Raw genomic sequence first — 14,202 nt, forward strand, 5'->3', positions numbered from 1 at the left:
AACCACTATGAGCTAATCTCACACAGCTGGAAGGGTTTGTGGGTGGGTGGGCGGGCATCCATAGTTATAACAACATATGCAAAGTGTGCACAGATGCACATTGGGAAGCACGCTTACAGATCTCTACTCAGTAGTAGAGGCAGGCACCAAGTTAAAGTCAAAATGTTATTTGCGGTATATATTACCTTCTCATTACCAGCCAGAATGCATTGCATAGGTACTCATGACAGAACACCGTACTCAGTTTAACATTTATTATGTACATGTTTTGAAGGATACACATTGGCAGAGGCCCACACAGTGTAGGGGAAGGGCTTATATTACAGTTACTGTTTCCATTTGTATTCACCTTGCGTTTACTTGGAAAATGTGGTCATACCAAAGAAGCACACAATTACTTTATTGGTTATTAATGCGTAATTACCATTTGCTAATTGTAGTGTTAGAAACAAGTAAAGGAATAATACACCTCTGATTCTCCCTAATTACATAACTCTATTTCTACAGTATACAACACTAGGGTCATGCAGTATTCCCATGTGTATTATGCTTGATCTCTGTGATGCTGGTTTGACAGATTGTCGTGATGGCTTTCCCACGTTGATACCGTATAAAGGATTAAGAGCTGCTTACCATGTTCCCTTTGAAGCCTATAAAGACTGAGGAGAGATGACTACTGTAATCAGTTCAGTGCATCATAGTAGGTTGAAAGAAAAACAACAGAGAGGTCTTGTTATAAAACATGATGACCATGATGGTGTCATGGTACTGAAATATATTGAACGATTCATTGAATAATTCCTGATAAGACTTTAAACCTATCCCTTTACATGCTTTGACATGTGAGTACATACATACCTAAACAAAGGTACAGCTCATATTTACAGGTGATTGTATGATATCGGCAGGCATATTTAGTCCATTGAGTCATAGTCCCCTCCATTTCCATAATGCTCCATTCATACTCCGTGTTGTGAATCTTCGAAAGTGAATCGCAGGCTCTAGGCCAGCGCTTCCATGGCAATGTCCAAGGCCTTGATGTGGACACTCGGCAGGCCAAACCAGGCTAAGGGCAGCTCCCGACCAGGACTGTCGTCCTGAAACTTGATATTCAGGTAGAAGTCTCCAGTGTAGAGGAAGAGCAGGGCACCGACACAAATAGAGTTTTCTGTGGGGTTCACCTGGAGACGACAACAGAGGGAGTTAGACTTCATCTTTTAGAGTGCCTGCAGAGAACTAATACAGTACCGTAGAGTGCCACCTCTCTCGTCTTACATTGCCAGCAAAACCAAGAATCAACCAATGCTTGCTGTTTAACTCCCATACCCATGACAACAGCAGCCAAAGTGTTGTTACATAATGTGAGCAAGTGTTTTTCATATATCACACACTGAGAAGTGACGGTGTACAGACGTAGTGCTGGCGGCGATAGCCCGACTCACTGTGTCGATGTAGAAGGTGTTGGAGCCTATGAAAGTGACGGCATCCTGTAGGTCATAGTTCTGAACCCCGTTCTGGTAGTCCTGGAAGGGGACAACAGTCAGGGCAAATGGGCCAACTGCATTTTTGCTCCGGTTGGTCAGTTTAACCTCCAATGGTACAGCGTCGCCCACTTTACAATTGGCGATGATGTCACAGTCACATGGCTTCCCGTTCACCACAACATCTGCAGGGTGGAAAAGAGAGAAGACGGTGGTTAGGGGTTGTGTCAGGACCATAAGGTGGAGCAGAGGGAATAAGTAGCGGACCTCCTCATCCCCACACAAAAAAAGGAATTCTTCCTTCATCTAGAATTGTAACGGCCCCTGGTTTTGGCATAGATTACTTTTTCTTATGATGACTTACTTAGACCAATGTATTTGTTGTAAGTCGCTTTGGATAAAGGCATCTGCTAAATGCCAAATATGTAAATGGTGTGTGTTAGGACTAGAGAGGGAGCGTGGTAAGACATTCCTTGGTATCGTGTGGTTCCCCCTGTCCTCTAACAGCACTGGTGTTCTGCATGGTTGTCTCAAGACCAGATCATTTATAACCATGACAAGAAAAAGAGGGGTGCGACTGATAACACGTCCATTAGATACAGTATATAGAAATGTATCTGTGGAAAAACAGGCCTAGTATATCATTGAGCTTCATAACTGAAGTGGAGATTGTAAAATGTGTTGTGGAGCAATTTCAGAGAGCAAGATTGGATACATTTACAGGCATTACTGTATTACAAGCAAATATCTTTGTCAGAACCACCCATTCTTGAAGCTTGCCTTTTCAATCTCTACTTAATTAGCATTAATCAAAAGGCAGCCTGCACATGAATAGCTTATCACATTGTTTCTTGTGAGGGATCAATAGACTTGTTCGCCCCTAAAATACATTTTATTGACAGTAACAGAGAATGCAGGAGCTGTGGAATCCTATCAATCTCATGCATGACTAATTTCTGTCAAGAGGGGACAGATGAGATTGTAGGAACACAACAGCCCCCCCCTCTTCCTCCTCCTCCTCCTCCTCCTCCTCATACTCCGACAAAAACGCTTCTCTCTCCCTGTGACATTCCCAACCAAGTTGAATTGTGGGTAAATTAAATTGAGTTATTCCTGATATGGCACCCATTTGGCTCAGGTGGAGCGGAAGGCAGTCACCATTGTTTGTTTTGAGTTGTCCTTTCGCTCCCCGGGAGTGAGAATAAGCCCTTCACTAAATACTGGAGATCCCAGGGCTCAAGGAGAAGACCCATGTAATGACTCTTCTAAACACACCATAACCATTAAAACGCACGCACACACTCAAAAAACACAAACACAAACACGCTTGCTGTCATACTCTCTCTAGTGTCAAGCCTGTGGCTGTGATAAACACTGCCAGTCAGGGCTGTTGAGTCTGTGTGACAGGCTGATGAAAGAGCGGGGCTGCGTTCAGCACCGCTGGTGTGCGTATCTGTTGAGCGCGGGGGGCTGCGCAGGCGTGACTGGCAGACACAGACAGTATGCCCAGAGGGGGCAGTCAGAGCTGGGTCCCCGGAGAGTGCCAGGGTGGGCGTCGCCCCCCCCCCCCCCCCCCTCCCCCGAGGCCTGCTGTCACAGTCCCAGTTGGTGACAGAACCCCAGGGACGCTGGGACTACACCAGGGTGACATTCAGCTACAGCTATACATCTGCATTATGGCTTTACCCTGCAGTCTCTCACTGTATACCTCACTCACATCCTACTAAATGAAAAACCCCAAATACACCTACAGTGGTTCTATATAGAATTGTTTAAGGGGACCATGCTGTCTGTCAGAAATGGTTGTTTTCAAAAAGTGTCTTTAGAAAAAAAGTGACTGAATATGCACGGCAGTGGAAAGAGTGGGAAGGAGACGACTGGAATGAAAACCAAGCCAAATAGTAAAAATATCATTAGTGAAATGTACTGTCACAGTCAATTGTTCCATTAGCATTGAGTAGCCGAGTGTTTCTCAATAGGAATTCACTCTATCATACAAGACAATGTTAAGACAATTATGTTACTGGGGCTCCATGAGTCAGATTGAGAAGAGCTCATGTCATCTTGGCCTAAGTACTGTATATGCATTTCTCAGAGGATGTGCGGGACATTGCGCTCAGAAACAAACAGACAGACAGACAGACAGACAGACAGACACAGACACACACACACACACACACACACACACACACACACACACACACACACACACACAGAGCGCTTTCATAGCCAGCAGAGCCGTCCTAATGCGACACCCTACTAAGTGGTTATATTTAGTTTTTCAAAGGCTTGTTGCTAGGAGATGTGCAAATTATAGGTATATCAGCTCTAAACAGGGATGATAAATTCCTCCATATTAAAAGTGAACAAAAGGACAACCAATGTGAGTTGAGCTGAGGTGCTGAAGAGTCCCCCCCCACACACGCTCACGCACCCACAGCCTGAACACATGCCACAGTGTTCACTCCTCTCTTCCTCTATGGTCCTATACAAACGCAACGTTGAAGCAGGCGCTCATTATCGGTGCCGCAGCATGCTCATGGGAAGGTAAAACCAGTGGGAAGGGAACACGGGGTTCCGAGGGAGCAAACTTGCAGTAAGAAATAACTGGAATACTTTGTAATTATGCAAATGACATGGGCTACATGAGAAATCTGTGTTATCTGAGATTGCCTAAGCTTTTCCATTAATTGCTATCTATACCATCATGCGTGCTATAAAACATGGTTTAAACTTTAAAGCAATCGCATTTCATTTTGGTTTACCCATCATTCCTGTTTTTCTGACATACTACTGACATGTACCTGGGCTCTTTCCCCAGCACAGCCAGGATAAACATTACATCACCTCTAAATAAGTAATGGACACTGATTTGTGCCCCTCGTAACCAATAAACAAACCAAAGGCGGAAAAAGACAAGGATTCTGATTGGTTCCCTCGCAAGGCCTTTAGCTAGCATCTTCGGCATCTCCCAAGAGAGGACTTACGAGGACATGACAAATTGGTGCTTCTTAATAGCATATGCTGCATACTGTATGTCCCCCCGGTGCTGGGTTGAATGTGGGTGTTAAACAGCCCTCCTGCTCTCTGTTCTCCAAGCCTCCCAGCACGCCACTCTGTTAACCAGTTGTGTGATTGAATGCAATGTCTCTGGAGGTGAAGTGAGCCCTCACCTCTCTCACCTGGTTGGAGGAATGAATTAACAGGGGGTACATAAAAGGGCTGGGGTTTGGAGGGAGGCAGGGAGGGAGGGAGGGGGGGAGAGAGACAGAGAGAGAGAAACCCCCACAAAACAATGGTGGGAGTTGATAGGTGTGTACGGGGGAGCATGAGAGGGGAATTGTAGTAATAAAAGCGTCTGCCTACAGATAAGTACATGCCACCAGACTGGGTAGTCAGGGAATAACGCGCTGGCAGGGAGAGAGATCACTGCGACAAAGCGCCAGAGCAACAGCTCCATTTGCAGCTGCAACAAGTGCTCTGTTGCTTTCACATTCCATCAACAGGTGCGAGTGTGGAATGAACATTACTTGTTGCACTCATTCAGGGGGACATTCGAATTCCTCATGCATTTGTATATGTTTTCTTCACGACAGAAAACATAATTCTGCGGAAAACATTGGTTTGAATTGTCGCTGGGATCTTAACAAAGAGTGACGGCGGTGAATACAGCACATTGCGGGGACTCGCCGAGGAATAAGGCTCGATCAGGCTTTGAATTCTTCACCCACATTGAAGTGAGGTGTATGATAGCATGTTACATAACACATTTAGCCTGGGTTGTTGCGGTTGCTGCTGCAGATCCTCATCAGGGCCTGCTTTAATGTGTGCACACAGCACAGCTGCTGCTGGTGGAGCTATACTCTGCAGTAGGAGGGAAAGCAATGCGGCGTCACCACAGCAACCAGGCTTGGCCCCGGCAAATGCCCACCCCTGTCAGTGCAGGGCAGTACAGTAGCTCTTGTAGTGGGGGTGGGGGCGGGGGGAGAGAGAGAGAGAAACACCCACACATCTGGATACACTGTATTACTGTACAAGTGAGAGATACAACTAGCGAGTCAAACACACCTGGCCTTCCTCTGTGTACCTCTACCCTTGCTATGTAGTGGAGGTAGCAGGTACGGTTTCTACGGATGACTCAACTTGTGTTTAGAGAGGTGCCAATCCTACTGGATTATGTTGTGCATCACATATCTAGGTTGATTCGGCTCAGCTTGATCCAGTCATAAATATTATACAAGGAGGCGAAACAGAGGAATCAGCACAAACAGAAGCTGTGCGCATGACTGGCTCAATGCATACTGTGCCTCTGCCAATGTATCCTCACAGCAATGTGACATTTCAGTGCCTTTTAATTCATTGGCAGTTCAGGGAAGAAAATATATTTGTGGCCATGACTAGGTAGTTTGGAGGTAAAAAGTAAGTGTTGGGGAATCAGCAATGTAAGTGTTGGGGAATCAGACATTGTGGTGCTCTTTGGTGAGTGTGGCTGTGACTGCAGTGAGCCAAAGTGGCAGTGTTCCATGATTACCCACACAGGCCTAGTTCTAGGGGTAGATACAGTGTCAGGGGGTAGATACAGTGGTAGATACAGTGTTGGGGGTAGATGAGGGCTGCTTTTTAAATTAAATGATGGAAAATAATGAACGTTTCCACAATATTCCATTTTTTTTTAGATAGCACCTGTAATTCAATGTTGATGAGAGTTGCTGCCCGTCCCCAGAATCTCAATGGAGAGATGACAGTTTCAGGGGTCGTCGGAGGCCCCTGGAGAGCACCCCCAGATGAGCTTTAAGAGAGAGGTGTGCTCATGTTGTTGATGGGGTTCATCGGGTCTAACAACACACGCTGCCCAGCGACCACTTTAGGCCAGGAGGGCCCTTGATGGATGCACTGATGGAGCCTGAGCACTGTATGTGCTTGTAAAAGGTTGTGCCGTGGTGTTACTAAAAATAACCAGCCTGCCTCTGATATCCCCCCCCCCTAGCCATCTGCCCCTTTTATAATGATCCCTATAACAACCACACACTATTAGTGTTGTCTTTCGCTTCCATGGACAATTGGCATTTTAAGGATCGAATCTGTTATATCCAGAGGAGAGAAGTCAGACTAATGTAGTTTTGTTTTAGTCTTTTTTACAGTTGAGGAAAATATTTAAACAGACACACATGCACACTCACAGGTTATGGACTAATATTTGACACCTTGTGACAAACGTTGGAGCTGGGAGTACTCCATTTTGGTGTAGCAGCATAGCATATGTGGCATGATCGATTGTAAACTGCTGTATAACTGCATGATAAATAAATTAGCAGCTTAAATTCCTAACATTACAGCATACTTATAAACAGTCTGAGTAATCTCCAGCCATCTGTGCCTACTTTACAAATATAACACCAACTGTGTAATTATGTCAGTTAGCAGGACATGTTTCAAGATTATAGTTTCGATTTTTTTTTAAACAGCAACACAATAAGTGGCTATCAGTGGGCTACCCTTCCCCCGGGCCCAGTCAGAAAGGTTGTGTGGAGTGTTCTACTGTTGTTTCTAAGGGTGTGAGTTTGGGGGCCCTTCCACTGTCTCCACTAGTTCATTAGGCAGGATGGCAGGGGCCCAACTCCACACCACTTATCTCCCACTGAGCACATCTCAGTCAAAAGCCCTTAAAGCCTCGCAGCCAATTCTGTGTGCATCATATCCATCTCTCACAAAGGAGCGGTGGCATTGCTCATTCCCCGACCGTGCTTTCATCTCCCACCGCTGGTAGGGGATCACTTGAGTTTCTGTAAATAAGACTGACAGTGTTTTTGTGTGTGTGTGTGTGTGTGTGTGTGTGTGTGTGTGTGTGTGTTTTTTCACCCTCTTCAATTTCAATAACATAGGAGTGTAGTGTAGCCATAGCTCCTCTCACTCTGTGCTGCTGAGTCCAAGGTCACCATTGAGAAACATCATCATCCCTCACTCTGGGCCAGTTTGAATAAGGCTTTAAAAAACCAATGGCGTGCAGTGGGGCGCTCAGGGTTGAAGATGATTTCATGCAGGTTTCATTCTTCAGTCCCCTTACTCTGTGATATGTTCGCCCACTTAGATCACAACAAGTGGGACAGAGAGTGCTCTCGGACTCTGGGGAACACAGCCACACAAAACACTTCTTCTAACAAGGCTAGACTCCACCGCACTGTGGAGGAGGGCCATTGACATGGTGTATGTGTCAGCCAAACACTTATGCCGTTATAAGCTTTACACTTCTCGACCAAAATGTTTGTCAAAGATAATAATAACAGTCCAAAGCGAGGTTATCATTCACCTCGTCTCCTCACAAGACTCTCAGCCCTCTGGATGACTGGCATTTTGGCTCCTGGCTATAGACAGAGCTGCTTTCCAACACGCAAAAAATATGAGAGCCCTTTAATTAGTGCAGGATCTATGGTGCGTGACCCAATCCCCCCCGCACCTCCCAGAAGAAAGTAGGAGGAAATGTTTCCCTCCACTCCATGAATAAAACGTATCCCAGGTTTCTCCACACAGCGATAAATATGGGTTTCTAATTAGTGCCAACAACAAGGAAAATGTGACAGTTTTCCATAGCGTTTATATTCCAGGACCCCTCACAGGGATGAGACAAATTGCACTTCTTTGTAGACCCTCTGTCTTAAGATATCTCTCTATAGTCACTATGGCACCGGGCCCTATAACACAGAGCATGGGGGAGGACGGGGAGTAGAGTGCATGGCTGGATGTATTCCTACCGTAGTTTAGTTTACATGTTATGGCACGAGACAAGAGACAAGAGGGGGAAAGCACTATTTATAGATAGGAGTTCTTCCTGACCTTGAGACCTGAGCAGGGAAAATACTGGGCACTTCCAGAATGCTGTTGTGGTTTAACAGTATTCTTATGTACTCCCCAAAATGTCTTATGTACTCCCCAAACGTCTATGTAAACGTCTTATGTACTTACGTCTAAGGTCTTATGTACTCCCCAAAACGTCCTCCTCAAGCAGTATGTAGCAACGCTGATTCCAATCATCTCAGTCCCCACCATCTCAGCTCCCACCAACTCAGTCTCACCAACTCAGCCTCACCCTCTCAGACATTATACACCCACCCACAGCCTAGCACACTACAGCATATTAGGGGCGACACACAACAACTTTAATGTGCCTATAAATCCGCCAAGTATGTACACACTTTTATGGGAATATAAGAAACCTCGGAAATCATGGTATATCATTAGTGGTGAAGTATGCAGAAATTTCCTGGAGGATGCAATCAGTTTTTCCTCCTTTTATAGTGTTTATGTATCCATTAAATGAATTGATGGTGCATATAATCAATTAAGAGCGAAACCACTTGCTCCTGAAGTAAGCATGCTATGGCACTTGTTAGTTCTGGGGTTTGTCTGCCACAGGGCAGACAGAGATCAGTCTTCATACTTCACACATCAACTATTCTATACAGAACAATCTCACATCTTTCACATTATTAAACCATTTGAGGGCTACACTACCTGCTCAGCACATCAAGGCTGCCAAATATCAAACAAAAGAAGTTCAGCAAGAGGGGAAAGTGCAGAAATCAGTCAAAGTAGTTTTAATGTAAAACATTGAGAATAAGGATAACCCCCTCATGTGGAAATATGCCCCACTCAAACTAAACTAGGCAATCACATCACTGTGATATTGTGAGGGATGAAGCTAATTATTATTATCTACAGCACCACAATATGTATAATATAATATAGAATAATATAATTATTAATATAATATGAATACATAATATAATACAAAGTATGTCTATATGTCATATGTTTATATACAAAATCATTTTAAAAAGTAGTCAAATGTAGTCAACAAGATAAGGAAGAAAGTGCCTCAGGAAATGACCCTATGATGTCACCTGGTGTCTTCAACACACTCCACCTGACTGAAACCCAATACCTTCATGAATCAATACTAGATGACATCATAGGACATAGTCATTTCCTGAGGAGCTTTTCCTCCTCATATCTTGTTGACTACAGAACATAGAAAATCACAGTTTTCACATATGCAGACTCTAGTATGGTGCTGAAGATAATGAAAATGAGTTTCAGAAATCAGTGGGTGGCCTGGAGTGGCCCAGTGGTCTAGCATCGTGGTCTACAGTGCACTCATATGCCCATGTCGGCATGGGTTCGAATCCGGTCCATGCCCTGCTGACATACCCTCTCTCCCTTCTTCTCCTTACTTCACTGTATCTGTCCAATAAAAATGAAAAATATGAGTGGGACTGTCCCACTCAGAAAAAAAAAAAAAAAAAAAAAACACGGAGCCAGTGTCACAAGTAATTGAGATGGATAGGTGATAGGAGAGGGACAAAAGGGTTAAATGGAAGATTGAAAGCCTATGTGTGTATGAAAAGTATGAAAAGAATTGGGAAGTGGCTTTAGGAATGGGGGAGATGAGGGACTGTAAAGAAAAGAAAACCTGCACTCGTTATAATAACCGTTGGTTATTTAATGCATTAGGCCTACTTGCAGCAGTTGTCAAACTAATGTGTTTTATCATTTGCCTTCTCCAGCATTTACTTGGAGATGAGGGACTGGAAAGTCACTTATCGCTTAAGAGACCCACCACCTCTAAGCGGACTGAGCATCTTTTCACTCATGGTGTAAATAAACTGTGCGTTTGCCAGACATGGAAAATGCGAAATTATTGTGGAGAGTCTATTTCTCTGCAGCTAGGGAAGTAGAGTGGTGTAATAGAAAGAAAATCATTGTGCTTTATTACGAGAGGACACTGCCGCTTCTTAATCTCCTTGTGAAATCAATGCCTAGTTTGTTGATTCAAAGGAGAACAATTAGATGTAAAAGCGATGGTCATTCGGCCTGAATGCAATAGAGGCCTGCCACGATAAGAGCTCTAGGCTTCTTACTTGTTTACTTATCAAAAATTCATTAGTGATATATTGCGTGGGAAGCTCATATTATGACATTTGCTGGAATCGACCACTCCTAAAGTTCAGTTTCCCCATGCTCATAGCTATCTATTATGCACAACAATGCACAATAATCAGAGCACATGAATCAAGCAGCGCCGATATGAGAACAAAATTACTGTTAAGAGACCCAACACTCCTCTCATATCGCCTCAGTGTCAGACAAATAATGTGCAATTTATTCAGTAATTCAGGTGTGAATGTAGAAGACAAACTCCTTCCCTACTATTAAAGACGTCAACTGTGATCTGTTCTTCAATAATGATATTTGTCCATGTCATAACCACACCAGTAGTTACACTGTCTATCTTTCCCTAGGCTTAATATACATAACTCTATTCATTCTGCTTGGTTGCCTAACAAATTTAGAGACTACTCACCCTTGTCTGATACACTTAGAAAGCCTAGAAACTTTCGATCCTCCCCCCCAAAAAAACACACACACACACACACACACACACACACACCCACACACACACACACACACACACACACACACACACACACACACACACACACACACACACACACACACACACACACTCTCTCCCACTCTCTCTACATCTCTCCAAATGGAACATCATTATACACTACAAGAGTCTGAACCACTGCAATGTTTAGTCTATGCTCAGTCATGTATCCCCATGTCCTACCCCCAATGATATCCTTCCATTGTTTAACAAGAGAAACACATTAATCTGTAACCAAACAAGTCTAATTATGTCATTAATACCTCTTTCCCACTCAAAACAATTTGCTACCACTTGCCCCCTGGTCCATCAATGACAATGGAAGCCTGCCATGTGTGGGATTAATGAGTGGAGAGTGGATAAATAATTAAGGCCTGATACGAAGTATTCCCCATTAGAGTCCCATGGAGAGGAGTGGAGGAGGGCAGGAAATCCCACTGCTGACTGGGTTTATAGTAACAGGGCCCCAAAAGTTAGGCCTACCTACAGTACCATTCCGACAATAAACCTATGGGGCAACAATTCCACATGCAAACAATGAACTGAGAAAGTGTCAAAGTGCAGGCACAGATTTAAGCCATTTCCAAAGGCGAGTGAGTGAGATAAATTCAACTTTAATCTTAGAGACGCAACAGCCAAACCCTGGGGGACTACATGTTTCGCTGTGTAAATCGGAAGCCAAATGGTTCATGTCTGTCTGAGAGGAGAGCAGGGCTCGCAGGATCTTTCTCTGCACAAAGCAATGAGCCATTTACTGCAAATCCCTGCTAATCACATATAGATAGAAAATAATTAGAATTCTCTTCCCCCGGCAGATTTCGACAGCCAGGGTGTTAAAGAGGGCAAAAAGAAAAACAGCTGCTCCACTAATTTTAATCTGATAATCCAACAGTGAGATACAGTAGCTGTGTGAGCCTTATACGGAGTCAAAGGGTGTTCACATCGGTGTTAAGCCACGTGGCAAGAGGGAGGTCAAGATGATGTTCACACTTGGAGGAGAATGAGATCAGATTTCCCTGATGATGGCTGTTAGGCTGATACAGTACGTGCTGGGGTTTTTTAAAGAACAAATACGCTTTTCCTTCTAACTTCTATTTGTCCTCCAGGCATAACTAAATGATTTTAGTTAAACTGAACGAGAAACTTAAACGAGGTGCACATTGGGGGGAAAATCGAGCTAAGCAATATTTGTTTTGGAGAATCATGGGGAACCTTTAAAATGTCTTGTTACCACAGAAACCATGTCCCATACAGTGAGCCTGAAAAAGATGAGAAAGCTGCCTTACTGTTCATACTGTAGCTGATTAGCTGGAAATAATAAGGCCTTCTTAGGAACATTTTAAATCAAACAATTATTCAGATAAATGTCCAAAGGATGAACATTTTAAGATTTCATGATATGATGACCTAACTGTCAAAATGAGACCAGCAATTTCAGCTCCAACACTGTTGACGTTCACATTCCTCTCTACTGAAAGCCTCCAGGGCTTCCATGACAAACACAATTCACTAATTTGTCAGGTCAGTCCTCCAACATCGCTGAACATCAAACTCTTCAAAAGAGCATGGTTCTGAGTCTATTCACTAATTACATCTTTGCACAGATCACATCTGATTAAATCAGAGTTTATTTTTTCTTGGGTCCTCAGCTTCAACGGCGGGAAGATGTATCATTAGAATTAATTGGATAGTACCTTTCCCATGTACAGTACAGCAGGCAGGCACTGACAGCAAGATATTCCTGAGGCATCCGTTACCAAGGCGCATGTGTTATACTTTGACAGAAACTGCATTTGGGCATAGATAATGTCCACCCGGCTTTACTCGAGTGACAACACAATTGTGTGTGTGTGTGTGTGTGTGTGTGTGTGTGTGTGTGTAGTATATGTGACAGGGTCTGATGAAAAAGTCCTCAAGTAGGGCACAGTTTTTTGTTGTTTTTTTATTAAGAAAGTGCAGATTGTAGGCTTTCAAATGATACATTTAAATATATGAAATATGACAAATATTTTTAAAAATATGAACATAGTTGAAGAAGATATGCTAATTTGTATGTTGGTATCCCTCAAATACCGGAGAAACTGGCTCTGAATCAAAATACATGCAAAACAGCTCACTAGCAAGCCAGCAAGGAACATCGCTATGAACAACTAACTGCATGTTTAGCAGATCACAACATGCTGATAACATCCTCCTTCCTCCCTGTCTGCCGATGACTTTGTCACCTACTTCGAAAAGAAGGTTGATGACATTAGCAGCACCTTTCCCCCTCCTCCCACTAACGCTGCTAACACCCCTTCCAGACCTTCTGCTCTACTCCCAGTCTCTGGCCTATCATCTTTCTCCCCCCTCTCCCCTGAGGAGGTTCTCACACTGATCACATCCAAGCGGGCAACCACCTGCCCTCTCGATCCCATCCCCTCCCCTCTTCTCCAATCCATTTCCTCCAACATCCTTCCTTACCCCACCACTGTAATCAACTCCTCCTTGTCCACAGGATCTGTCCCGGCTGCCTTCAAGATAGCCAGAGTCAAGCCTCTCCTCAAGAAACCTACCCTTGACCCGTCCTCTGTCCACAACTACAGACCGGTATCCCTTCTCTCGTTCCCCTCCAAAACCCTTGAACGCGGTGCATCTAAACAACTCACTGACTGACGGAACATCTGGACCCCCACCAATCTGGCTTCAAGGCTGGGCACTCCACCGAGACTGCTCTCCTTGCTGTCACGGAGGCCCTCCACTCTGCTCAAGCTTCCTCCCTCTCCTCTGTTCTCATTCCCCTGGACCTGTCTGCTGCTTTCGACAGTCAACCACCAGATCCTTCTCTCCATCCTCTCAGAACTGGGCATCTCTGGCACTGCACACTCCTGATTTGCTTCCTACCTGGCGAGTCACTCCTACCATGTGACTTGGAGAGAATCATTGTCTTCTCTACGAACCCTCACCACTGGGGTACCCCAGGGATCTGTCCTGGGGGCCCTACTGTTCTCCCTCTATACCAAGTCTCTTGGCTCAGTAATCTCCTCTCATGGATTCTCCTACCACAGCTACGCAGATGACACGCAGCTCTTCCTGTCCTTCCCCCCCTCTAACCTACATGTGGCAACACGTGTCTCTGCATGTCTCGCTGACATCTCTACATGGATGTCAGCCCACCATCTTAAGCTCAACCTTAACAAGACTGAGCTACTCTTCATCCCTGGGAAAGCCTGCCCTCTCCAAGGCTTCTCAATCGCAGTCCAAAGGTGTTTGGATTCAGACCCGATGACTGGG

General features: G+C 44.5%; 1 protein-coding gene across 1 annotated transcript in view; it reads right to left on the bottom strand.

The window, feature by feature from the left end:
• Window positions 1-245: 245 nt before the first annotated feature.
• trappc9 (trafficking protein particle complex subunit 9) overlaps window positions 246-14,202 on the bottom strand; it is a 203,413-nt gene continuing 189,456 nt past the window's right edge. The window contains exons 21-22 of the mRNA XM_080532446.1: window positions 1,443-1,666; window positions 246-1,181 (exon numbers count right to left, since the gene is read on the bottom strand). Of these exons, the coding sequence (XP_080388572.1) occupies window positions 1,002-1,181; window positions 1,443-1,666 (404 nt within the window). The 3' untranslated portion in view covers window positions 246-1,001. The remainder of the gene's footprint in view (window positions 1,182-1,442; window positions 1,667-14,202) is intronic.

This window comes from Nansenia antarctica (assembly GCF_963989245.1).
Source record: "Nansenia antarctica genome assembly, chromosome: 5".
NCBI classification, from domain to species: domain Eukaryota; kingdom Metazoa; phylum Chordata; class Actinopteri; order Argentiniformes; family Microstomatidae; genus Nansenia; species Nansenia antarctica.